At 41.3% G+C, this 27,589-nt stretch overlaps 1 protein-coding gene across 3 annotated transcripts in view; it reads left to right on the forward strand.

Annotated features, from left to right (window-relative positions):
- The first annotated feature begins 3,988 nt into the window (after nucleotides 1-3,988).
- ppp1r12a (protein phosphatase 1, regulatory subunit 12A) overlaps nucleotides 3,989-27,589 on the forward strand; it is a 47,882-nt gene continuing 24,281 nt past the window's right edge. For 2 of the 3 annotated variants that reach the window (XM_056367620.1, XM_056367621.1), the window contains exons 1-3: nucleotides 3,990-4,306; nucleotides 23,846-23,976; nucleotides 26,910-27,028. In XM_056367620.1, coding sequence (XP_056223595.1) covers nucleotides 4,070-4,306; nucleotides 23,846-23,976; nucleotides 26,910-27,028 — 487 coding nt within the window. In that variant the 5' untranslated portion in view covers nucleotides 3,990-4,069. Of the gene's footprint in view, nucleotides 4,307-23,845; nucleotides 23,977-26,909; nucleotides 27,029-27,589 lie in introns of all 3 variants that reach the window. The other variant, XM_056367622.1, reaches the window with a different exon arrangement.

The raw sequence follows: 27,589 nt of genomic DNA on the forward strand, positions 1-27,589 counted from the left end.
GATGTTTTTTTGGTACTTAAAACCACAAATGTATCTTCTTATGGACATCAAAACTTCAAATAAAACACAGGAAAAGTGTAAAGTATGGGACCTTTGAGGAATGGTTTTGGGAAATAAATGCTTACTTGCTTGAGAGGGTGGCAAAAAGCGCATTTCCCAAAATATATATTTTAATATATAAAGAATTAATTGACAAAATACTCAATCAAAGTAACAAATGGACTTCAAAATGCTGTATTAGAGGTGGAAAATTGTAATACCTCAGAAGGCCAGCAAAATCTAGTCCACAATTCCTAGAAACACACACATTTCCACATACACACACTCAACAGCCTTCCTCCCCTCCCTCCAGCTGTCTTTCCACAACACTTGACTTGCACACCTCATCTGGTTTCACAAGCCACACCAAGGAACAGTCCCTTCGGAAACTCCTAATTAAAGCAGTAAACACAGGCTTCCTCTCAGAGATCAGTCATAGGTGCGGAGGTGCTCTGACAGTGATGTCACGCCACCCAGAACACGCCTACAGTAACATGACTTTTAAGTCTGTCATTGGGTTTTAATCAGCTCGCTCATGCACGTCTCGGCGGCTGAAGACAAACAGTGAGAGTGCGCCAGTGTAACTTTGTGGTATTGATACACTTGAGTCACTCCCAGACACTTATCCACTCAAGGAAAAAGGACCAACAGCAAACAGTCATAGCAGATCAAAGTGAAGTGTAATGAAAGACGGGAGTTTGTCTAGAAGCCTCATGACACATGACACAGCTGGCCGTCAGGGGTGATGCTGACAAATTATTTTTCTCTTGTGTTGTATAATGTGTTTCCTGCTGAATCCTCTGAAATCCTGTCAGTTGTCACAAACATATATTCATCTGGCGTCACATCAAAAACCACACTTATTTGCACCGATTGCATTTAATTTTTATTGTCCAGTATATCATGAAAGGTTGACATTACTGAGGTAAATACAGCTGTTGAGGGGGTATGGCAGGATGCATAAACAGGATGCTTTACTGTTCATCCAAGATGTTTGTTAATGTGTTAAGTGGAGTGTACAGACATACGTTGAAGACTTTCCATGCCATCGGTGCAACATGAGGCCCCTCTTATATAACTATATTGACACTGTAGATTTTATGCAAACTGTGGATGAGATTTGCAAGGTTAAAAACGCAAACGCCTATAGGAAATATTCAAATCCTTTGAAGTTTTTGCAATTTATTCTGTTACAGCATGAATTTAAAAGGGATCCAATTTGCATTTTTTGGCCCTGAGCTACACACAAGGCCCTAGAATGGCAAACGTTACATAGAACAGATTCATTATTTAAGTTTGTCTCTTTTTTTGTCATTAAATCCATTTGCAGACACATTGCTGCAAAATGTCAACAGGATTTCCAAGAGCATTGCAGATGAGAGAACATGAACTCACCTTTAAAATTGACTCATTTGATAAGACTTTCAATCTGATGGTTGTAGCAGCCATATTATGCAACTTAAGTCTGCACAGTGAGTTGTTAGATATCACTAAACCCTCACTGAAATCTAAGGGCATGCGTACCTGTTACATGCTTTCTTTTATACAACGATAGGAAATTGAAATTTCAGTGCTATGACATATTTGAAGCCTGTTTCAAATCTAATTACTTCATTTAAAACAACATTTTGAAACCATGGTACCAAAACTTTAAAATAAGCACAGCTTTTTGCTGTTTGTGCTGCCAGTATTAATACAATCAGCAGCTCTTAAAAACTCACTTGTGTATCACACACTACACCCCCATTACAGTCGGGGCTGGATGTGGCCCACATGGCTCGCTCGGTGCTGTCACTCACTGTAAGGTCAGTCCTCCCCGCCGAACAGCAGCTTACACATCACTTTCCCTCCGAAACCCTCCTGATATCAGCACACTCAAGCCTCTGGCCAACAACTTCCTGACACTGACGCTGTTGGTGTTCCACCATCCCTATGACTCAGTAGAAGTAATTCAAAGTAATTTCCCAGGACATTTCTGTATTATTGAGGATCAGTATCAGCTGAGCTGCTCATCCTCTCTGTGTCTTAACCTCCTTGTTCTGGCTCTGAGTCCTGTGTGCCGCAGCCCAGGTCTCATTTGCTGCATTTGCAGACAATAAATTATTTAAATCTGTCTACGCTCAGTGTCACTGACATGAAAAATGGTTCTGAAATGAGAAAACGGGGGTAGCGTGACTTCAGACAATGGCTCATGGTCGCAGTTGTATAAATGTTTTGGATCATGATTCTGCTTGAACAGCTTGTTATTCAGGATGTCAACCTCAAGTTCAGTAGGTGGGTGGTTTCTAATCAAGCACAAGCAGCATAATTTTCTTTTTTAAAGATGTCTTTAAGCACAAAAATAACATCATTATCATCTGTAATGACACATCAGTGTAAGAAAAAAAACAAAAAAAAAAAACGGCTACATGCTTTAAACCCACAACTTGCGCATGAGGAGGCAATACCGCACCCCCTGCTGAGTACACATGGGTGTCTGCCAACAATAACACATGGCGGTGCCAAAATAAAAAACACTTTATGCCTGGCCACCTTGTTTTTACTCCAGGTTGAGCTGGACCACCCCAGCGCCTGAGTCCACTAGACATTCCTGGCACTTCAAGTGTTACCCATCAAATCATTACAGGTACTTTGTGGTAAGGTTTTTATTTTTCCCTCAGCGAGCAATGTGTTTTTATTAGATGGAAACTGAACATGTTACATGTGACATAGTTGGAACAGCAATTTCATTTGATGTGTTCATGTGTGGAAAAAAGGGGAAACACTTTTTAAATGAAAGTTTCCTTACTTTGCATGATTAAAAGCCACTTCCCGCAATGAAAGGAAAACAGACAAGTCACCTCTGTATGAAATATTACAGTACGGTACCAACTAAGAACAATGGTCATATCATGGTCAGGAAGTTACTTTATCACTAGTAATTATAATACAACCTAAAAAAAGGACTAAAATAAATAAAAAGAACACTGAACTGAACACAAATAAGGGAAATAACTGAAAATAGAATTAATGGAAAAACACAGTGTGACACTAAAACAGTTTAATATGCAGATACAATCTTTGGTTTGTCAGTAGTCATTTTCATAATGTTTGGTTTTCACTATCCACCTGTGGGAAATATATATAGTCCATAAAAAAATAAAATACAGAAGTGTTGTACAGTGCTGGTAGCATAGGTAGCAGCTTACAAGGTTGACAGGATTACCAGTTGGACAGATAACTGAGTGTGTGGACTATTATGTATGAATAACAATTTTACTTTTCTAGTGTGTTAACATTCATCATTTTAATGTACATGATTTTACTCTCTTTTTGTCTCTTTTGCATGGTTTTACAATTTCTAAACTCCCAACTCAGAGTGCTGAAATAAATAATTATTACATGATGATGACAAATATCTCCTGCATTGTTTTGCAAAGTTCTCCATGTATTCTCCCTGTATAGAGTTGAGTTTTTCAATACAGATACTTTAGAAACATTCACCGATATAATGATGTATATTATGGTTGAACAGAGGGTGAAATATGACTTCTATGTATCCAGTAGTATCACAGTAAACAATAGTCTATACAATATAAAATAGAGTTTAATAGAGATTGGTCAAAGACTTGCTACTGTATGTGACAGTGCCTCTCTCTGAACATGCTTGTGGGCTAGCTGACTGTTATGTAATATTTTAAAGCACTCTCGTCGTATTTGGTGTACACAGTCTATAAGGGATTACCCTGCTCACTCTCCCCTCATAATCTGCTGATGATGACGTTATACTGCAGCTCCTGAGCTCCAGTTCTCGCGAGGTTATGGAAAACAATCCAGACGCCCTCGCTCTCTCTCTCTATCTCTCGCTCTCTCTCTCCCTCCCTCTCTCTCTTTCTGTTTCTCTCTCTCTCTCTCTCTCTCTCTCTCTCTCTCTCTCGGTTCCCCCTCCTCCCCAGCCCTCCCTTCCCACGCCCCAGTGCGCTGTGGGATAGTGGTACTATAAAGTATATCCTCCCTCGGAGAAAGATAAGAAGCCCGAGACAGGAGGGGGATGAAGATGGCGGACGCCAAGCAGAAGAGGAATGAGCAGTTAAAGCGATGGCTGGGCTCGGAAACGGACCAGGAGCCCCCTATTCTGAAAAAGAAGAAGACGAAGGTGAAGTTCGATGATGGCGCCGTGTTTCTGGCCGCCTGCTCAAGCGGCGATACCGAGGAGGTGCTCCGAATGCTTGACCGGGGCGCTGACATCAACTACGCCAATGTAGACGGTCTCACCGCCCTCCACCAGGTTTGTGTTAGCCTGCTATGAGTGTTAACATCAGTCACCGGTACTGCCAGCAACCATTAAACACAAATATCGGTTTGCTGCTAGCAACTGCTTGCCCTGGAACACCTGTCAAATGGAAGCCATTCTCATCCCGTTGTTTACCTACCTAGCACACCCGTCCCTTTCGTCGCAGAGTTGAGATGAACGCACTGGCTTCTCTCTAAGCTTGGTTATGGAATATCCATACCAATACTAATCCTGCATGCAGCTTTCAGATTGCAATTCACAATTAGCAACAAAGTTAAAAGCTTCGCGTTTGGGACTACTTTTTGCCTCGGTAAATTGGCCTGAGTCTATAGCCTCAGTCCATGGGTGCAGTCTAATTGCTGTATTGCTGCATTTCAGGTTGTAGCATTGAGTCATTTTGTATTGTAAATTACATTCAAGACAAACAATCACTTGTGTTTTTTATGGTTCAGTGGTGTTGTTAGACAAAAGTCATTTCGGGTGCTATGATCGAGTCATGCTAGGAGGGTAACGTAAAGGTTGTCATTGATTGTGACACTCTATCCAGGCAAAATGAATTCCACAACAATGGCTATAACCTGGCTAGCAGGAAAAGTCGTTTTGTTGATAAACCCTGCACCGCGACTATGGCTACTCTCTGGAGAGGAAGCAGAAGCTAACTAGCCAGTCAGTTAAAACGTCATTTGAACACAGGCTAACGTTATCCTTACAAGGCCTATATCACATTTACGCAACATTCACATTGTTGACAGCAGTGTTTGGTGCATTAGTTGAAGTGGGGCAACGTTCTTAACAGAGAGAAAACATTGCAGTATAGTGTTGGACAAGCAAAATGTATGCTAACGCAATGCTAGCAGGCTAAGCTAGTCGCCGTTAGCTGTTTAGGGGGTTTAGCTAAGGTTAATTCATTCGTTAGCTAGCATAAGAAACAACGTCAGCTGACAACTTTTGGGCTCGAAAATTGACGTTTTGTGATTTATGTGTTTTTGGTTTCAACCAGTAACATGCGTGAGCCAAATCCTTTGCCATTTCGTTGGAATGTCAGCAGTGCTAAGCTAACTATTTGCCCGCTAACTACGGTAGCTACGTATACTAGCCACTGTACTTTCAAAGCCAAATAATGAAAATGGCAGCCCGTGTTGGTTGTAGTAAGACAGTAATTTCAGGTACTACCCAACGTAGGAGGCCTTTTGAAACCAAACTTGACAAATGTCTGATTTACATGGTTCATAAAACACCAGTCCAATGGTTGAAATATTATGGTAGCTTGAAGGTGCAGCTACTGAAAGGAGAGCCCTGATATGGCCAAGTTGGATTCAGTGATGTGTACTGTACATACAGTAGATTAGCGATAACATATAAGGTGCTGAAATTTGGCTTTGGAAATCCGTCATTGTAATTTGTGAATATCTGAGTGTAGTTTATAGATTCATTCGTAATTCGATTCATTTTGTGCTGCACTCCACATGTGACCTCATCCCTCAACCATGCACTGTTAAAGACATAATATGTGGAAGATTTATAATTGGGATTCTTTTTCAAATTTTAAACTTGTTATGTGATTGCATCAAGTGACATTTGTTACAAATGGATGAAATTATAGTATCTTAACACTGTCTATTAGTTGCAGTACATCATTAACACAATTCTTTTTTAATTCTTTGGGGTTTTTTGCTAGATCATAACTCTCAACATTTCAAAGTAACATTTTTACAAAAGTCCCTGACTAGATATATACTTAGGACATTGCAGTGTTGTCTGTCCCCCTTTAGACTCCAGGGGCAAGAGGACATCCCAGGTACTTGTGACTAAAGAAATTCAAAGTTCTACTCATTGCTTGTGGAAACAAGTATTTTTACAGTTTCATTCATTGCACCAGCAAGGATGCATTCTCCTCCCATGTGTTTGGACAGTAAGTGTTTAAATGATCATAGGATTAACTGAAAAATTCTTAAATGTTTAATGTTAGCATAGATCTCCAGTGATGTCACCTCATTACTCATGCCCACATGTCTAGTCTTAGTAAGCCAGTGTCCTGCTATGTGCACCACCTTGCTACATGGTACATTTGTTGTACAGGACATAAAATTAATTAAAGATTGTAGAAAGGTAGTTTGACTTATCTTTAGATGATGAATTGATTTTGTTGTTCTTTTTTTTTTTTTATGGTGTCGTTAAACCAACCATTCTTTGTGCTCAGAGTCGGCTATCATTAAATCTGGAATTAGCATGCCCCCCACCCCCCCGCCCCCCTGCAAACTCATTGGGTGGAAACGTTGCCTTTTTTTGGGCTGATGTACAGGGATGAGCTAGAGTGAGGAAAGAATTTGCAGTGCTGCTCTCCAGACCTAACCATCTCTGGACGAGAGGCTAGTGTGAGGGTGTGTGCGTGTGTGTGCGTGTGTGTGCGTGTGTGTGTGTGTGTCTGTGTTGTAGGCCAGCATGTGATCCCTGGGTTTTGGGGTCTTTATAAAGGAGTTGAAGAAGGCGATACAGGGATTTGTGTTTAAAGTGCTAATCCCAGAATTGCAGCGAGGTCAAGCTGATGTTAGTTTCCACAGTTGCAATGAACATGAGACAGACAGCCAGAGTCACCTGGTGTCATTGTTCATGTCTTTGTCATATTGTTCTCATTTAAGATAAAAGACCTTGGAGCATAATATGGTATGATGAGGTATGATATGATCCTTTTACTTTGTGAAACTGGAAAAAATTTGTATCTACTTTTTCACACAACTTTTCTTTCCTTGTAGCATGAACAGTGAGCCTCTTTATTACTGAAGCCATAGCAGGTAATTTTGACAGTTTAACTTTGTGCAATAAACTGCAGTGCCCTGATCTGTGAGTGACTGACCTCTGGCTTTGTTGTGACATGTGTCATGTTGTTACATGAGGGCTCACTCCTCACTTGGTGCAGCGATATCGCTCCCATCACTGGTGACTGGTGCAGGGTTATAAATACCCCCGCCACAAGTTCTCCTAACTGGGTTTCAGCAGATGATACTAAGTTTGGATATGACTCAGAGTCTGTAGCTCTGCTTTGTAGTGCACCCCTGGCATAAATCTCACATATAGGCAAGAGGTTATGTCTCTGTGTGTGAGTCACAGACCTTGTGTCACTTTGAAATCGACCTGTTGCTGAAGGACCCGTAAATATGTTGTGTTGTTGTCTCTGCGCTGTGATTCATGACAAAGACCATTACAGGCTGTCGTGCAAATGGACGTTGTTCGGGATGAGGTTTGGAGAATTAAGCGCTAACTATATGTGACGTCTCCAGTTTTTTTGATACATGCAAAAACTGCGACTTTGTACAGCTCTTGTAGTTTCAATATCACATTAACATTTTGTGATCTACTCGTCTGAGACAGATCAGTTCACCCAAACACATACTGCATGGCTTCAGGTGGTTGGTAGAGAGGATGCACTCGTGAATGAGGAGTCCAGTAGAATAGTAGAGATTCCAGATCCCGTCAGCTAAACTCGTCTCGGAGGGTAGCATTCCAAGTCTTGTCGTCCTAGCCCGTGCATTCTTCAGATGACAGTCGCTGGAAACCATGGCAAAGACAGAGGAGAGCAGACATTCCTCAGCTGTCACCTAAACCCCTCCCCTCTAGTCATTCTCTCTCTGGCTTGCTTCTCCCCATACGATGCCAAGGCCCAGCTGACTGTTGCCCACTGAGCTCCATCAAGGCAATTAGTGTGGAGGTAACCAGGGCTTGTCGCCTCACACAAGAAAATCTCCACATTGACCTACACCTGAACTTCTTTCTTTAGCATTCATGGTCTTTGCTGGACCAAGGTGGCGGGACTCAGCTCAGCTTAACATGTCAGAGTTGGGTATTACAATGCCTGTGCTCTGTTGACATTACACACCCTCATTATGGCCCTGAAGTCTATGAACATTATCTTGCACTGTCTCCATGACAACGACTCAGGGAAGGTTGCTAGTCACTTGTGTTGGTGGATTTGCATGTACAGAGTGGGAGTTGCATAACAGACTGAGCAGAGAGAGAGAGAGAGTCTTTGGCAGTGCACAGCAGTTTGAAATGAGAATCAACTTCATGAATCTTGTAATGGAACAATTACAGAGCATGTGGTGGAAGATGGTGAGGTGGCTGTGTTTCTTTTCATCCAGACCAGCATCAGTCATATTAACACATTACATAATTGCCTCGGATCTCACTGTAGCCCTAACCCTGAGATTCTCAGCTGTGCTTGAGCCGTGCAGTTGGCCAGCGAGAGGAGCAAAACAAAAATGCCTTTGACATGTCCCTGTCTTCCTGATAAAGGCATCATGGCATCCCCTTACAGACCCCAAGCCCCCGTCTTGCTGCCCGAGGGAGAAAATCCCGCCATCTCATGTGGATAGGCCCCTTGGCTCAGACAGGCAAAACATGTGTGCATCACATTGACTTCCTGTAACGCTCACCTGTTTTGCTAAACAATAGAGATACAGGTTAGTGACTTACCAAGAAAGGCTTAATCCACATAAATCTGTCAGCCTTGTAGCTTGATGATCAGCCTGCATAATAACGCCCAGATCTGATGACTGTTGGATAAAGACTACCTAGAATGACATATTTTGAGGGTGTGATGTAATGCACAGTGCTGTTTTAGTTTTTCAGTAGCTTGTGGAGTGTCTAGGCATGTGGCCGAAAAGTTAAAGGGGGGGGGGGGAAGCCCAGACGACTCTTTATATGTAGGTTTAATTGGGAACTCCAACAAAGATTTGACACATTAATGCAGAGCATTGTAAGTCCACATTTGATATGTATGGTCATTAAAATCAATTGTAGAAATTAGTGAGCTTGTTTGAGTATCATTAAGTAGTTTTGTACAATAAATGGCCTGTTTTTTGGCATGGCTATATTGGCGGCAGGATTTGATGATCTTGACCATTGAATGTAATACAGTTCATTGCATAAGGGTGCTTTGGTGTGTGTATAGCAGAGTATGCTTAATTCTTTTGTGGAATTGATGTTCTTTGCTGCTGCTTCTATAATGTAACCAGCTGAAGAGTGTTTGGTGCGTTGATAGGCTTCATTGTTGATACGATGATGGTAAAGTGTATTTAAAATGAAAACATTTTGATGGGTTTTTTAGGCTGTAACAGAGCCTCAGTGCACATACTGTTTTGCAGCATTTGATGTCTGGATTTTGGAAGAAGTCTGCTTTCACATCAGTTTTCTTGCAAAAGGTTGCACAAGGCTTCCAGGTTCTTTGTTATGATTGAAGACTGTCTTACAGTAGCAGCTAGCCACTCATGCATTTCTAAAATATTGCAGAATACATTAAGATGCAACTTAATAATTCATGGACTGGAATCTAGACAGTCTAGATTTTATTGTTCTTTTGTCTGGCTTGAGTAGTCAACTGCCAATCCTCCTTGAATGTAATTAGTTATTATCATGTTTTGGTATTTTTTTTATTGCGTATATTTAGACGTAATTACTGCTTGCCACACGAGTTATGATTGTGCAACACTGCCAATGACACATCTTTGTTTGATTTTCAAAACCTGGTTTACAATCAGCCAACACTGACTCATGTAATTTGGTTCTGTTCAGTGCACACAACAGACAAATCATCATTTAATTTGCTTGTATTCTTGTTTAGCCTCTCGGTGCCATTACTCATCATTTTGATGAATGATCAGTCGCACGTACAGCATTGCAGTGTTGAGGGTGCAGTCGGGAAAATATGAGCGCAACATGATATTATTAACCACATGAAACAGAACAGGTCCTGCTAAAGGAAACTGTAACCTCTCTGTTGAGTTCAAACAGATGGTTAGGAGCAACGTTGGGAATACAGGGAAGAAAGCATGTCTGGATCAGCATGGATTAAAGCCAACCAAGCCATAACATAACAATAGAAACAATAGTAGATGGACAGCACAGTTAGATTAAGGAGTGTCTTATATTTTCTGCCAGTACCACCCCATTTCCATTTTAAAAATCAGCAGGTTTGCGCAGAGTGGCCGGTACTGAAGCTGTTAAACTGTGTGTTAACATTTACCTACCGGCACCAATGGATGTCAGGGTAGTTACTTATGATGCACTTTCATGATACCCTCAATTTAACTTCTTACATAGAAGTGTAGGTCATCCAGTACAGTGCTGAATTCTAATCTGCAGTGAATCAATCTAGCTCTATTGTAACCTCAGTGCGCTTGATGGCTGTGTTAATTTTAGAATTTCAGCCCCTGAACATGTATATTTTACCTGTGTATAATTGGCACGTCTCTCCTTGTCAGGCTGGCCTTGCTTGCTGTTTCATTCAGCCTCCCTACCAACCCCATAATCAACAGCAGGAAGTCCTTGTGGTGTTTGCGCGCCAGTACTTTGCAACATGCCAGGTCATATGCTGATTGTGACACGTCAATGTTGTTTCCCTGTGCGCTGTTTCAAGATAACATATATGACTTTGAAAATAGACAGGCACTGTGTGAGGTTGGAAGACTTGGTCCGTACTGTACTGAAACAGAACATTTCTGAAAGTGCAGTCGATTTGTAAAGGTGTTTACTTGTTGAAATCAAATTGCTCAGATGCGATGGAACAATAACCTGAATAAGAAAAATAATAAGTATAAAACAACAATTTATAACAGCTGAACATATCATGTCAGGCTACATAGATTAATGTTGATCAAATTTGTCTTCAGTGAAAGATGGTATGTTTCTCGATAAGTAATACATTAAATGTTTGGCCTTTTAAAGAAAATACTATAGTACAGATTCCGTCTGAAACTGAATGGCTCTTATGCATCCCAACTAAATGTGTGAATGTGCTGTGATAACACATAGCAGGGATGAAATGCCAGAGGCATCCCCACCAGAGGATCTGTGGCAGTGAGGGTTCTGTGAAGTATTTCAGATGAGCGTTGCTGCAGGTTGGAACTGGTTCACCTGGGGTCGTAAGGAGAATTCCTCAGTGGAGTAAACCTGCTGCCACGTACATGAGCTCTGCCGACTAGACGGCAAGGCTACGGACACGGACTTGACCTTGCTCAGAAGTCTATTTCATGTGCCGCATTGGGCACAATTTTTTGTTGCTCAAGTTTTTGAAAATTAACCTTTGCAATGCCAAAACAATCGTATTAGTGTTAGTAAAATGAGAGGTTGATTTCAAGCCACAGGCCTCCATGTTTAATCTTTCTGCTAAATGTGTTTTGATGATGTCAGTGTTTGTTCCTCTGATGGGTATTCATCACCATACATCAGAAAGTAGCTGTTTCACTACATTGTAGAATAGCTTCTGAAGCTGATTTTAAAAAATGTGTAACATGAAAGCATACTTACCTGTTTAGGCTTTTGTGTAAGGTAAATTGGTAAAGGACCCTGCCATGTGCTTTAACAGATTAATGGCAAACACTTCCTTTTCTGTCTGCCCTGACTTTCCGAAGCTGTGCATAGTATTGAGCTGCTGTGAATGTTTGTGGGATGACTTCAGCTTGTTTTGTTTTTTCACCCTGTGGCACATAGTATCTGTCTTTTACTTAAGCCAGGTCTTCATGAAGCCATACCGCTGTTGTTTGCTTGGCGGCAGTCACATGCCTCATGTTTTTTTTTTTTTTATGAGCTGTTTTTGAACTGAGAACACCTGGACGCAGAAACTGTGAATTCCTCATTGTCTTAAAGAGCCGCGAGTACAATTAAGGCAGAGAGCGCATGTCCATTTGTTGTCTGTGGAAGGGTGAGGTTACATTCCTTCCATTTATTCTCAAAATGGCTGCATCTTCGGCAGGCGAAATGAGGGGTAGAGGTGAACGCGGTGATTGTCTCATTACGCACAATCTAGACTTTGTGTTATTGTTAAGCCGGAGATATGGAACATGATATCCTTAGGTTTTCAGATGGGAAAGTTGCTGCTTCCACCTGTCACAGAGCTTTGTCCAACGACTTGCCAACAACTAAACTCATGATTTCACCTTTTTAAATTTCAAACATGTCTCACTCTGGTATATATCACAAGTAAAAAATACTATTGTACTGATACAGCATTGCCTTTTAAAGCTGATTTCAGCTTATAAGACAATAGTCTCTAAGTGTAATGTTCTTCCCTTATTCTTGATTGGCATTGATTTTTGTTTGCACTGATCCATGCGTGGCCATGAGATTGAGTGAACCTGTTTGCAGTGATGCTACCCCATTAGTGTTCTTGTGAGTAAGCGCATGCAAGTCATACTCTTCCTGCAGATAAATAGCAGTGTCAGTAAATGGGCCTGGGCCTTGACAGTCTGAGTACTTGTACTTGTGATTTAAATGGACTTACTTAAGTATAGCCTGTGTGTTTTTTTTTTCCAAAGTTTATATGTTTTTCATGTGTTCCAAATAATCCTAAATGATTTAAAACCAGGTGAAGAAAGATAAGTAGGCCTAGATTTTGTCAACAAATGTTTATATGAGCATCAACTATTTCTATTTAATAACAGATCAAACTAGAGACGGTGATAGATAATAATAATAATAATAATGATGCCTTTGTTTGTTTAAAAAGGGGTAAAAAAAAATCATACAATTTTAGTAATTAGGCTAATTTCAAAATAAGACAGTCATTAAGTCATCACATTGACCTCAGACAATATTCCATGTTTTATAGAGCATGAAAGTCAGGTCACTGAGTCCAATCAAGCTAATATGTTAATAGACTGTTAAATGAATAATTAATGAACCAAAGCCACTCAAGCTGCTATATAGAGAACTATGAATTTATTAAAGTGCAGCACTGTGACCCAGTCAAATTAAAGATCTAGACACCTTGTGTTTAATAGTTCATGTTGAGTAAAAAAATTAATTCTGGTTGAGATGTTTTGATCATCAAATCCATTGTGTAGGAATGTTATTCAGTTTGGTGATTAAACGCTGTCGATATAAAGCATATCAACTGACAATGTGCAAAGTTAGCGTGCTTTATTTTCTTATCTCAGGAGCATCAGCTGCATATTGATGATTGATCATTAATGTGAACAATCAAATAAGGAACTTGCTTAAAATTTGCATCCATACCCCCATGTGTCTTATTCAGGTTGTTTGAGGGACGGTAAAAATGGAAACCCTTGTGCTATCCGTTTTCAGGCCCAGAACTTGGGGGCGAGCGCGGGTATTGCTCGTCTTTCCTTTACTGAGGTACTGATGGTAGGAGGGATCAGGGTGTTGGACATTTCAGGCCAGAGAGGAACAGGAAGTGGCTGTTTATTTTTCTCATTTCCTCTTTGAGGCTCCACTAGTGAGCCTGCTTCTTCCACTCCCTCTGCTTTTATCACTGACGCTAGCCTAACATGCATACACGTACACACATGTAAGCATGTAGCTATCTGCACTCCCTTGCTTAGTAATTTACATAAAACCAGGCAAGGTATGCCTGTTTGTTTTTTTTACATGTGGTGAATTAAATTGATTTTTGTTTTTTAAATTGTGTGTCATATCTTATATAGAGATGACTGAGGTCTGTATTGAATCACTATATCATTTCTTTGCTATTTCTGAATAAAACTTCACACCTAGTTCAAGCTCTTGCTGTGGACAGCAGGTTTGTCTGTTTTGTACGGCTGCAGAACAGTTGAAAAACCTCCAAATCTAATGTTCACTTACAGGTATTAATCTTTTTTTTATTTGTGAGTAGGTTATGATAGTTTTGGTGTAGATTACACTGTGTTTATTTTAGTCCTGTCAAAACTGTGGAATTGCTCTTGATCTTTGCATGACAGTGTACTAGCGATTCAGCATGCATTGTGATGCAGTGTTACTCTGGTGACAATCCATATTTGTGCTGGTAATGGCCATAAATTGGTAGAATGGCTGCAGGGCAGACCCTGGCATCCACACTATCCATTTAACCTCATGGGTTCGGAGCTTGTTGGCGTGAACGGTGACATACCGCCAGTACACTGGGGGAAGGGGGGGGGGGGGGGGCTGTGGACCAAGCTCAATGCCTCTTTAGTTGACTGACTGTCAGTGACTGCTGACTGAGCTATCTTCTGTCCTCTGTATAGTAGCCTCCACATAAGGGTTCTATTATATGGAAATATCAACAGAGGTTGTATTCTGCCATCTCTCCGTGGCTATCTGACCTCTCTGCCTCTCCCCCCCCTGGTGCCCCCTCTTGCCTTTAGACCCCTCACATGGAAACAAACTTGGCTTTCAAGTGGGGCTATTATTTTGGCTGCTGAGCGAAAGCCCAAGTGAAACATACAGTTACAATCTTGCCGGCATTTTTTCCCCCTCTTCCTCAATCCCGGTCTTCTTTTTCCATGGGAATCCCAGGGCCATATATGGTCGTCCTCGGTAGCAGCAGCAGCAGCTAGAGTACTGAAGGCAAAAGCTGTGTGTGTGTATATGTGTGTGTAGTCTGGTTACAGCTCCCAACAGAGCTCATCTAGTGGAAGGACCCAGCTGGTCGCCCTGCAGCGCTCTAACCCTCCCCCTCGTACCCTCTAGCCTCCTGAACCCTGCCAATAGCACAGAAGCTGTGAGCTCTTTGTCTCAGGCGTAAACACAGACGCACACACAGATGTACAACACCTTACAGAATGAACCTTCATGCTGTAGCTGTCTTGCAAATTACAGTTTTACCAATCATCATGTAATCATCTTTCCTTTGCATGCCTGGGTTAATGCATTTCCAGTTTCATTTTTTTACTTTTTCACCCCATCTCTGTGTGTCTGGGCTAATCTGTCTTAACACACACACACACACACACACACACACACACACACACACACACACACACACACACACACACACACCAACATAACGCACTCATACTTACATGCAGGCGGTAAGAAGGAATTCCTTTTGTGGAAGTGGCTGCGCGCCTCTGAGCCGATGACGTAGCCAACGAGGAGTGGCCAGAGCGCTGATGCCTGAAGCCCCAAGGCTAGGAGTATTACTTATCTGGGAATTTCTCCACTGGTATGCTAGTCCAGGGCCTTGCTGCTTACTGGCTAGGTGGTTGCAGAGAGAAGTTGTACTACTAGAGGGGGAGGGAGAGAAGTAAAGCAAGAGAGAGGCTGGTGCTGAGCTTCAGAAGAAGCTGCTATGTTGTCCATACTGTTGCTTTATATGGGAGAAAACTGGTCATTCCCTGTGAGGGAAAACAAAAAAACAAGTCCTATGTTATTAAGCTTTATTGTGGAGGCCCTGAGCACCAATCCTGTAAGCCAACAAGCCTCTTTCTGTATCCATTTTGTACATGCAATGTTTGAGAAACCTTACACCATAATACCTAGATACTGTTGTAGCTTTCCTTACAGTCACTATAGGGCTTCAGCCATCATCTACCTCTCCCCAGAAATTACAGCAGTTTCACTCTCCCCACATCACACTTCAGAGGAAAACTGAAGAGGTCTTACTGAACGCACTGGATGATTGTGCGTGATGGCAAAAATAAGAAAACGGTTTGTTTTTTATAAGTTTGTTTTTTATAAGTTTGTTTTTGATATGTTTTCTTAGAGAGAATGGGAGTGATATAACCTCTGTTCTAAACACACAATGTTTTTTAAAGGGCACAGAGCGTCTTGTGGTTGTGTTGGCGCTTTGAACCCAGCCAAAGTCCTCATCACAATCATAGTGAGAGTGACTCAAGCCTTCTGCGGGTCGGGGGTTTCGAACAGCTGTTCCAAAGCTAAACAGTTCCCCTCATCACTGTGATAATCTCTTGGTTTGTTGCTGTTGTAGTTTTACATTTAGTGACTGTAGTATAATAGAGAGTTTTCATCGAGACTATTCAGTTTGGTTGTCCTTATGACAGTGACGTCTGTGGATTACCCAGAGGAATCTGAACATTGTTCCTGACAAGACGTGTTGCTGTTGAGTTGGGAATTGCTCAATACTTTGAGCAACTCAAATGAAATTCCGTTTGCCGCCGTTGGCAAATAAAGACTGAACCTAAAGCTGTACATACCTAGATTCTACTTGGGGTTAAATATGCAGGGCGAGACATGGTGAAAGGATTAATAACAATATAACGATTAGAAATTATTTGTTTAAGACAGGTATATCAGAGAACAGGAGAGTTCACTCTGTGGGTAACTTTTAATCCTCAGGTTTTGCCGTCTGATTTACTGAGACAGATACAAACCAGGTAGATTTAAAAATGACTTTTATGTCTGCACCTAAATTAAAACATAGTTCCACTAGGTGGTGAATGGTGTGATTAAATAAGCTGTCTTTCCTTTAATAACCAGGCACAAGTAGCTATTATATTAATAGAATGATTAGAATAAACCCATCCTTCATTTCTCTGACTGACACTTGAAATACATATTCATCAGTTCTACAGCTCAACTTGATATAAATACTCTCATGACGCACCTTATTTGGCCGATCATATTCTCATATTTTAACACATTATAAAAATAGTGGACAGGAGGCTAACACTGAATTAGAGCTTCACTTACGTAACGCAGGACTCTGCAGTATCACAGTTGAATGATTCAGATTTACACAGAAATTACTTCACATGTCTGATATTCAGTTTACATGAACGTTTTAATGACCATCTGTATCACATTTAGGTCCCCAGCTTTAGGCTTCATCTGTGGCACCAACTGATTCTCATGACGTCCCTTTCCACCAAAGCACACTGTTGTCAATCATGGGTGTTACCATGGGCATGCACAGTCATTGAAAGCAGAATAGCGGCTAGCACAATGGACCTAGCTGCCTGCCTCGCCACTGAGTTCCACTCTCAGCAGTAAAAAGTACATGCACCACAGCAGCCGCTTTTCTGCAGGGTGCTTGAGTTGGCCATCTCAGGGTGATACTAAAGGAAGTCAAGGAGGGGAGGGGTCTTCAAGTGTCTCCTTGATTTGGAGTGCTGCTAAATTAAGCTTGGAGCTCTCTGCACGATGGCCCACTGGATAATAAACCTGCCCTTCTTATACACACAGTAGCTATACCCCTTTACTATAGCAGGAAGGCGACTGTGGCTTTTAAAGTGTTTTGTCTGGGATGTCAGACTTGTCAGTGTGAAGTGAAGCATGTGGTGTGAAACTTCAGAATAATGTAATTGTCCTCTGTGTTTATGGGTTTGATGGAAGTCGGCGTAAATTTAAAGCACACAGCAAGTTGTTACAGTCTTCTAGCTAGGTAAGGTGGTGTGATTTTATCATCACATTTAGGTTTTCCTTCTATTTGTATCTTTAACCTTTTTTTTTAAACATTGTTGGATGTTGCTCAATAAAAGATGTGAATGTGACCAAAAATAGTGTTTATAGATATCATCTAGTCTAAGCCGATTTACTACAATAATGTGAAGTCTGTTCTGCAGAAGAATGAAGTAACTGTGCAGTATACGCTGAACACACAGTTAAATATCACCTGACTGGGTCTTGTATTTCGTCATGCTAGCTATGTCTGTGTGTGTTTTGAATGACAATATAAACTGAAGATTATAATAAATTGTATTAGCACTCGTCTGTAAGCCATAAAAGGTCATGAGAATCGCTCCAATAACAGTTAAAAGTCATGCCTGCAAGATGTTAAAAAAATAAAGATGGCACCTCAAGATGCCCCCTTTCAACATTTGTTTTTTGATGTTGTCTCACAGCAGTTTGCTTTCTGCGCTGCCTTCGGGGGCTATCCGAGCAACCCCTGTGTGCTTTAAAATGAAGTCTTTTCTCTATTTATTTATGTTTCTTACAAAAGCCTGACAAGGCCTGAACCCATGTTCAGACCGGGCTCTTTTCTTAGGTGCATGTCATGGGTGCATTTTTTTTGGGCCGCTCTGAGAAATGGCTTAGCCCATCTTTCTTTTGTGGCGCTAGTAGGGAGCAGGGCTTTAATTCCTCCTTATTATTTCAGGATTAGACCGGTGCGTATGATGGACACTGTATTGTTTCTGTCTTAATCTTCTCTATTTATCGCCGTTGGCTTAGGAAAGTTTATTAAGTTAATCTGTTGATGGTGCCTATAATCAGTCCCACATGGGTGCAATTAATTGATGAGTGTGTGAAGTAGGAGATGCGTACATGGTGCTGCTTTGTTTAACTTTCTGTCTTAGGAATTTGTTGGCCAAGTGCAGCTCTGCTCCTTTGAAAACACTGACAAGATATTTGCATGTCCAGCATTTATGACTATTTCTCTAGCAAGGATAGACATGATGATATTATTTGCCTATACCAACAATATTTTTTTTTTTCCAATTTTAAGGCCAGTACTTAGTTGTTGTTTTTTTTCTTCTCGTGTCATGTTTCCTTCAGGTGCTCCACTTTAGCTTTGGCTGACTCAGGGGGACAGGTTTTTCTCTCTTGCTCTTTCATAAAGTGCCACTTGAGGCCAGTTCTTTCTTGACAAATGCATGCTGACCCTCCAGTGACGTCTGTCTGATGTTTATTTTAATGTGCTCCCATCCAGAGTGCACAAGCTCATAAACACACGAGACACATTTGGTGATTTAGCGCTAATGTTTTGTGGATTTGGAAAAGAACATGGTACGAGCGGTCCTGTGTTATGAAACGAGATGCTAAGTGGTCTGTCACAACGTACAGGATCAAAGAAGCTCTGCTGGAGCGTTACAGTAGATCCCACTGCACTGTGCATTTCTACAGTATAAACATGAGATCGCCTGTGATATTATGTCTCAGCTTTACAGTTCTCCCATTTCTCCCCATTAGACTTGGATACTGACAACATTTCTCTTCGACTTCTCAGTGAAAATGTTTTAAGATACCTACTTTCTTTCAATCTTGGATTTTAATCTAATTGGACCTTTGACTGCTGTTGACCTTGGTTTTGATCTTTCAACTTCTAAAGTATATGTCTAATTAAAGATTAGCATTTTTTAAAACTGGTTTTCTTGCTAACCACATCACACAAAGCCTAATGGATAAACTAGAACTGGCCACACAATGTACATCAAACTCTTATCGACCAATCAAATGGAGCATCCTGTGTCCATTGATTAGGTTAGTACTTGATTTTGTTTTTGCTGTTACGTCAACTTCCCAGAAGCCTCAGTTTCCATTAGAGGGTACCTTTTATCTGAAAGGGCTGCAAGGACTCGTCCTGTAGTCCTGTCTACCAAACTCTGTGTGACTTACACGGTATTACTCTTAAGGATGATGTAAGAAAGGGTAGTGAGGAGTATTTACACACATTCTGGAGCAAATACAAATCCTGTAAAACAGTGTGTATGCATGACTTTATTTTCTTGTTGAGCAGGCATGTAGGATGTTTTGTAGTTGTGATTCAAAATCAGATTTTAGGTTTGGTTTATTTCATACCCTTGTCATAATTTTTTTTATTTTTTGCTGTGTGGTGCCATCCATCTTATTGCCTTAACGCTTGACAAGGCCTCCTCTCTTCCCCCTCGCTCACTGGCCAAACAGGTTTAAATGGCAACGTCTCTGTTCGAGAGTGAGTCACTACATGTCTGAATGTTTCGCTGCAAGCTCAGCACAGGTACTATATGTGACTCGGGGGCTGATTGTCATGTGTGAGACAGGATTAAGCCCACATTGTGTCTTTATATAACTTTAATTAATACTCAGATCCCTCTTATATACACTGTCTGAGCCACTCGCTCTGCCTGCTGTCGGATATCAAATATTTTTGATATCCTTGCAGATTTATATAAACCATGCAAGTGCGCTCCTCTGTACAGGTTGAGGAGTATGTTAACCCTCCATCAGCAGTACATACAGAGGTGCTTCACAGGCTTTTAGAGACTGCCATGCTTTAGACGTATAACATAGGATGCTATGATACTTTCCCTTGACTCTACTCTTCTTTCTCTTGCCCCTCTGGCCACTATACTATGCATACTCCTGATGCAGGCTGTAACTCTGGCACCTGTCAGCCACAGACAATTACAGCCATTAAGGGATTACCTTTGTTGGACTCCAATAGCTGCTGGGAGGAGTCAGCGGAGGCAGGCTGGTGACGCACCGAGGAGGGAGGTCACAGCCAGCGCTGCGTTCACCTTAAGGGGCTTGTTTCCATTCTTAGATAGGGAGAAGACTTTGAAGAGATAATGAGTGTGTGGGGAATGACTGAGGGGGAGGATTTAGATGAGAGGCAGAAAGCTGTAGCAATCTTTTATTTCGGCTTCATGTAATTTTACAGCAGTCTCAAATTAAATAAAGACAAAATGTCAGTGCAGTGCACCGTTCGTCAAACGTCCTTGACACATCAAGTCAATCTCAAAGAAATGTTACATGTTTCCTCATATCTCCTTGAATCTTCTGTTTTAAGTTAATACTCAACACCAGGAAGCTACTACAGCTGACAGTGAATCAGTTGGTCAGAAAAATCTCTTTTTAATTGACTAATTGATTAATTATTTCAGCTGTAGTTTAAAACATTTGCTTCACATTGGTTTTGTGCTGTCAGCTTGTGGAAAAAGGAAAGAAAAAACAGAAACCAAAAAAAAAGGAATAGAGACTGTACTAAAAAGGTGAACTCATTGATTCACAGCCAGACAGCTTGCTTTCAGTTACTGCCTTGGTGATGCCAATTCAGCACGCTGAATGGGCTGCCCATGAGAGCCACTCGTCTTTATTTTGAATCCCACAAGAAAGTAAACAACATTATAATGAATCTCTGGAGGACGGGCACAGCAACATGGTGACACTTGAATGTGCCCAAAGACTGCGACTGTAGAAAAATAAGCACACGTCCGCCTCTGCCCTCAAGGGGAAAATACATGGAGCTCATAATTACACGGTAGTGGAGTTAAAGTGATTGCTGTCAATATGATGATGAGAAATTAAGCTATATGAGGATTGACCGGTACACCTCAATAAATCTGGCTTGACTGATTGTTGATTTTTTAAATCCATGAACCTCATTTGCCTTTGTTAAATCCAGATTGTGGGCTCAGATGAGGGACCATAAGCTGCAATGTGCTGGGACAGAGTAGCTACATTGTTTTCACATGAAGACGGAATCCAACTAACAAACCCATGGCGGTGACATTTCACGAATGACAAGAGCAGCAGACTGCGGCACTGTTAGAGAAACATTTTGCTTTGCTGTCAGCCCTGTAATAAAGTCAGATAAAGTCTGTTAAGAAGTCCACCTGCACCTGAAGAAACTCTTGTCAAAGTGCCTGAGCAGCCACACACACACAACCAGATCACATCATACACAAACACACACACGCGCACACACACACCGTCAGATAAGCTCAGTGAGGCCGCTCTTCATCTGTGGCCATGTACGGCGTTGTAAACGGCCCAAATTTGGACAAGGATTCCAGCCAGATAGTCGTGTGCCCTGAACGTGAGGCCGCTGTGTGTTCATGTGTATCTGTTTCCCTTGTCAACGCTTTTGTTGTCATAGCAACCACAGGAGAGAGAGAGAGAGAGAGAGAGAGAGCGGGACAGTCCAGGCACAGCGTTCAATGATGAGGGGGTTGGGGGCAAAGTTTGGTTTTAATATTGCTAAGTGGTGATTGTTGTGGATTTGAAGTGGTTTTCTTTAATGATCATTTACTACAATGACTGATGACTGTCCATCAGTGGAGGTGTGTTTCATTTTTGTTGAGTGTTTTGTTGAATAGAAGAACAATTTTCTGTTTTATTGTTTTGTTTTGTTTTTTTCCCACTTGAAGACTTCATTTCTGGCCACCGCTTTGCAGGTCACCTTGTTATGTGTCCTTGATGTGAAGTAACTTTTTCACCTCAGAGCGTGTGTGTGCGTGCGTGTGTGTGTGTGTGTTTTTGTTGTTTTTAGATGTTGAGCAGAAATGTGACCTCCTTGACAGCTCGTTCCCTTTCAGACATGTGACCAAGTAAAGCTGCTGTTGCCCTTTTCAGAATACGAATTATAATTTATTTTTAATATATTCTGTATACAACTGTGTCCATCTTACAAGATCCTATAAAACATTTACTCGATAATACCCACCCAGACATCAGGCCTGTCTGTGACATTTGAGAAGTTCCAACGTTTTAGATTTATCGTTGTCTGCAAATCAGCAGTGGCTTAGTGGTTAGCAGTGTTGCCTAACACTAAGAAGGTCATGGGTAGGCTCGTTGATGTGGGAGAAGTTTCACAGCCAAAAACAGACTTTTTAGGTGGTATTGTCTCCGTCATTAGACGAGACAGGAAATGAGAATGTGGCATTACACAAAAATTTGAATTCATAGTGTGAAGAAATTCATATGTTTTAAACAAAAAGAAAACAATACAAACACATTTTACTGCTTGCAAAATACATAAAAATTGCTGGGTATGCAGTAGACTTGGCAGGTCTAATAACAGCTTTCCTCTCTTAAGATCTTATAAAAATGTAAATTTCCCCTTTTGCATTAAGCACCACTTTATTAACAGACAAGTGTTGATTAAATGTATAGTGGAAAGTCAAAGTACGCCCACCCTGTTCCAAATTCTGCTTCATAATGTTGGTAAAAATCCAAACATCTCCCACTATATGAGTCAGAAAATCTTAAATTAGATTTCTCCCACTTGAAGCTGCTTTTTATTTTGATGGGTATCGCTCTTGTTTTCACTTTCACTTCACAATCATATATGGTTTGGTTTGTTGAACTGGAGGTTTCAGCAGGTGTGCACCCACTAAGAAACTGCTGTACACCACATAAATCCCAGAAGAGAGCTCTTTGTTGTCTGTGCGCCTCATCCTGTTTGGTGACAGTCAAGCGGGTGGTTTTCTATTATGCTACCCAGTATTGTTACTTCCTTTGGAGTGTATGCAGTGTTCTTGTCTAGATAGAATTATGATCAGGAAATCTGTTTTGCCAAAATATCTTCAAGCGAACCTGCATCCATATGTCTACACTGTCTGCCACTGGCAGCACCACCCAGCTCAGAAAGCCTAGTCTTAAGTGTGACCCTGATTAATTAGGCTAACTCTGGGCTTTTTAAAGTGGACTGGCCTGACATCTGTAGCATGTCCCAAGCAGCAGCAGCAGCAGCGGATGGCACAGTTCCTAATGATTAGGATTGATTAAATGAAGAGGACAAACTCTGGGTGCAAAGTGAGCTGGCAGGCAAAACTGTTTAACTTTTTTTTGTTTGACCACAGATGTGGATTTAATTGAGTGATTCATCAGCTGCTCAGTGTAAGAGGAGAATGTACAGTGTGTGTGTTTGTGGTTTGATTTATCACACGTGAGGAAAATATTTGGCTCATGTACAAAGCTGAGCTTCTTAAGTAAAAACAAGTTTTGAAAGTGTGAATTAATTATCTTATGTTTTGCACAAATTAGCAGCCTATAGACGCAGCACCTCAACGCCTCCATCAGCAGTACTGCACTATGTGGTATTTCAAGCACCCCTGCTATGTGCAGTCATTTTGGGAACGCTCCAGCTGCCAAAATTCCCCAATAATTCTGCATGCACGTGGCAGTCTATGAGACGCAATGCATTTCTCTTTCCATTGGAGCTATTTGTAACTATGGCACAGCCAATCCCACTCACATAGGTTCATGCACATTTGCAGGAATGTTCATAAACACACACACACACACACACACAAAGCAAGTCATGCTCCTTGGTTTTTTGGGGTTTTAAAAAAAAAAAATTTTTTTTACAGTGGCCTTACACCTCTTCCCTCTCTCTCTCAGGCATGCATAGATGACAATGTTGACATGGTGACTTTCCTGGTGGAGCATGGAGCCAGCATCAACCAGCCTGACAACGAGGGCTGGATCCCCCTCCACGCTGCAGCCTCCTGCGGATACCTAGACATAGCAGAGTAAGTACAGACGGGCCTGTATTCAGTTTCTAGGAAGCAGTAGTATCTGTTTCATCAGGTTTGATTTCTGCAAACTCATTCTTACATCCTGTTTTGTATCAACAGGAGTTTATTCTTCAAAATCTTTTTTTTTTTTTTTTGTAACTGCAGCACTCCTCCTTAAACCTTTCAGTCAAGTTCTGTGTGAACATATCTCAGCAGTAGGGTCTGTAAGGTGGTTGTATAGAGAACCAGATGTTACTACACACTGGATTTTAATTTGTGAAGCACAAAGTGACACTGCTGACATGGCTGGGCTCCCGCTGAGGTCCGCACTACCCTGTCACCTCTTTGCGCCCCCCATTAGTGACCTCTGTCTTTATATTGCTGCTGGCAAGATTGATGTCCACTCTGTAGGGCTTAATGTATTGCTCTATCTATAGTTTTTTTCAGCTCAATAAAGGAAGGTTTTGGTATCTGTTCATTTGAAGTTGCACATATGAGCATGTATAACAAGGCAATCCCTTGTTTTCCTGTGGTCCTGTGGCCCTGCATTTAGCAGTTATTTTTCCTTTTTATTGTCACGAAATTGAAAATTGAAAAATCAACAAATGGTGCATGTTTCTTATAGAAATGGCCATGGAGCTATTTCAGATATGCCAGAATCAAGAGCCATCATTTTCATCATCAGCAGCACACGCTTCTCGTCACATTTTGACAGGAGAAGGCAGCCTGTCTGATTACAAACAGACACACATTGTCAGTTATGTAATCAAATATGGAGAGATCGGGGTCAGCCACTATATCGGGAATCGAGCTCTAGACTTGCACTCTAGTATTTTCTTGCCCCTTAGTCCTTTTCAGGTAAGAAGACTGTTCGTAGGGCACAGAACACAACACAGATGTTATCAGAAGAAATTTAAACAGGCTGAAGGGGGCTGAAGGAGCTCGCTTGTGCTCATTGTTCAGCATATTGGGAGTGTGCTGTGACCTGCTTTACTTCTGTGTTACATTACAGGAACCTGGCTACAGATCTCTCCCCACTATTAATGTTTTCCCAAAAAGTAACAAGCGCAGCAGGCTGTACTGAGATAAACACGCTTATGTTCAAACTGGTTGGCAGGTATATTTCTGCTGGTATTTAAGATGTAATTTGAGAGGCAGTATTGAACTAAAACACGAACAAATGAAATATTAGCTGCCTCGTTTAAACGTCTGCATGATTTTTCTACAATTTTTAACTTCTCAGACTCTGTGTTCAGCCGGCTTCATGAACACAGCATCAGCACTGGGCAAGTATTACAGAAAACAAGAAGTTTTTTGTTGTCACATAGTGAATGAAAAGGTCAAGTGGCTGGCCTGATATGGGTGAGTAATGGAGACATCATGTCATGGGGAGAAACTCGGCAACCTGACGTGGGTGGCGAGCTCCGAGCAGTCCCATTTTAGTCCCAGCATCCTCATTCACAGTAACGGGAACGGCAAAGCAGCAGGGTATCTGTTAGCCCCTGGTGTCACCACAGCCGGCTAATGCTAGGGTTGGTTAAGAAGCGCACAGTCGGACTCCACACCACAGAAGCCATCAAACCTAGTAAAGCTGACCCAAAATAGGCAGAATAGAAAGTCCAATCAAGATGATATAAAACCTTGAAACGTAAGTGAGTGGGGGGGGGGGGCCTTTCAAGTGGTATGTTGGCCTAATGAGAGGGTCCTGAGTCTCACCACAGCTTTAATTGGAAGCAGCTTAAAGAAAGATGTTGAATGGTTAAAGAGAATCAATGCTGGGGGGAGACAAACATGTGAAGGAGATAAATCACTGAGGAGCCCATGGATACAGTGTTAAATGCTGATTTTGGGTGTCTGATGTTGTTATATGCAGTTTTATGGTTTAACTTTCTAACTCTTCCATGCAAGAAATTCTACCCTCAAAAAAATCTTATCTGTTTTTGTATGAAGGTCACCACAGATATCACCAGGATACTCAGCCGCTTTGTTTTATTTGAAGAATAATAACAACTGTCAGCATTTTATCCGATTCCTACTCATTAACTTTTTTTTCTGTTGAAGGTTGAAGGTTTATCCATGAGATGAACATTTCTGTCAAGTGTTAATCACAATGTAAAAATGCTGACAACAGATAAATCAGCTGGCCACATATATCGGCGTATTACGGATGTATGGGCACATGTTGGTCAGTAAGTAAGAATGAATGAAAGTACAGAAGTTTATTTTCCAACTGTTGGAGAGTGGTACGTTTACGGCTCACACCTCATCTGTGCCACTCCTCATCCGGACTCCTCTTTTTATTTCATTTCTTAGGTGTGTCTTGGTCACTGTGTTTGCACAGCCGGAGCAAGACCCTCTATAGTTTAAACGCATTGTGTGACTTTAGTTTTCAGCACGTGTGACATTAACACCTTACTAATTGAACACTTGCCTTTTGTCGAAACTTCAGGACGAACCTTTTGTGCCGTATGCACACGTCCTTTTCTCTCAATTACTTTATTGTATGGAACTATATCCTCATTAACTTGTGCTGTGTGGGGCTTTTTGACAGCAATAGAACAGATAATTATGCACTTTAATCATTGCAATCAATGAGTAACTCATTGCAATCAATGAGTAAAGTAATCACTGTAATTGATGAATATATGTGATTTTGGCATAGAGACATTGCTAGCATGTGACTGGCAGACTATGTTATAGTGTCAGCCAACGTTGGCATTAGACCAAAAGCAACTTGAAAAAGCTTCTGTCCTTCAACTGTTTCCTCATCAGTTAAAGGAAGTGACATTTGGCCTTCATGTTCTTTCCTTCTCAATCTGTCAAAGGCCAGAAAATAACCCAAAACCTGAGAGTGCAGAAAACAACTGGCTTTTTTCATTCAGAATCATTTTTACTCTGGTCTAAATTGTCTAATGTGTGTGTGTGTGTGTTTTTTTTTGTTGTTGCAGGTATCTCATTAGCCAGGGTGCCTATGTAGGAGTTGTGAATAGTGAAGGTGAGACACCTCTGGACATTGCTGAAGAAGAGGCAATGGAGGAGCTCCTGCAGAATGAGATCAACAGACAAGGTGCAGTATCACAGACACTGGAGTTCTAGTGCTTATCACCTTGTGTAATAGTGTCTCAAGTAGATGTAGTAATTGATAATAGAGTAAATCTAATCTGCAGATTTTTCAAGGTTAAGTGTTATCATATAATCCATCCTAATCATAGCATATCCAGAAACAACCCTGATGTCATAAGTGTGTTAAAGGCAGCATAGCTGGTAGGGCGCCTGTGTGTGTGTGTGTGTGTGTGTGTGTGTGTGTGTGTGTGTGTGTGTTTCATGCATGTATGAGTACGTTGTCAAATAGGATCTGAATTCTCATTGAGTATCATTCACCTGCTGTTTTTCACTTGCCTGCTTGAAGAGAACTTACATAATATAGAAAGGCGATCCAGCTGTGCTTGTGAGCCGTCATGTGATAATTCAAAACTGAAAAGTCGAGTCTTTCTATTTTTGGCCAGGGCATTCTTTAGATGATGAAAGGCCCTCCCCTATGGTGAGAGGCCACGCACAGACGTGCTTACTGGCCCCGGGCCAGAGGGGTGCTCCTCAGCTCATATTCACTAATAAAGGTTGGCTGGCT

This window comes from Seriola aureovittata, chromosome 22 (genome assembly GCF_021018895.1).
Source record: "Seriola aureovittata isolate HTS-2021-v1 ecotype China chromosome 22, ASM2101889v1, whole genome shotgun sequence".
Classification (NCBI taxonomy): Eukaryota; Metazoa; Chordata; class Actinopteri; order Carangiformes; family Carangidae; genus Seriola; species Seriola aureovittata.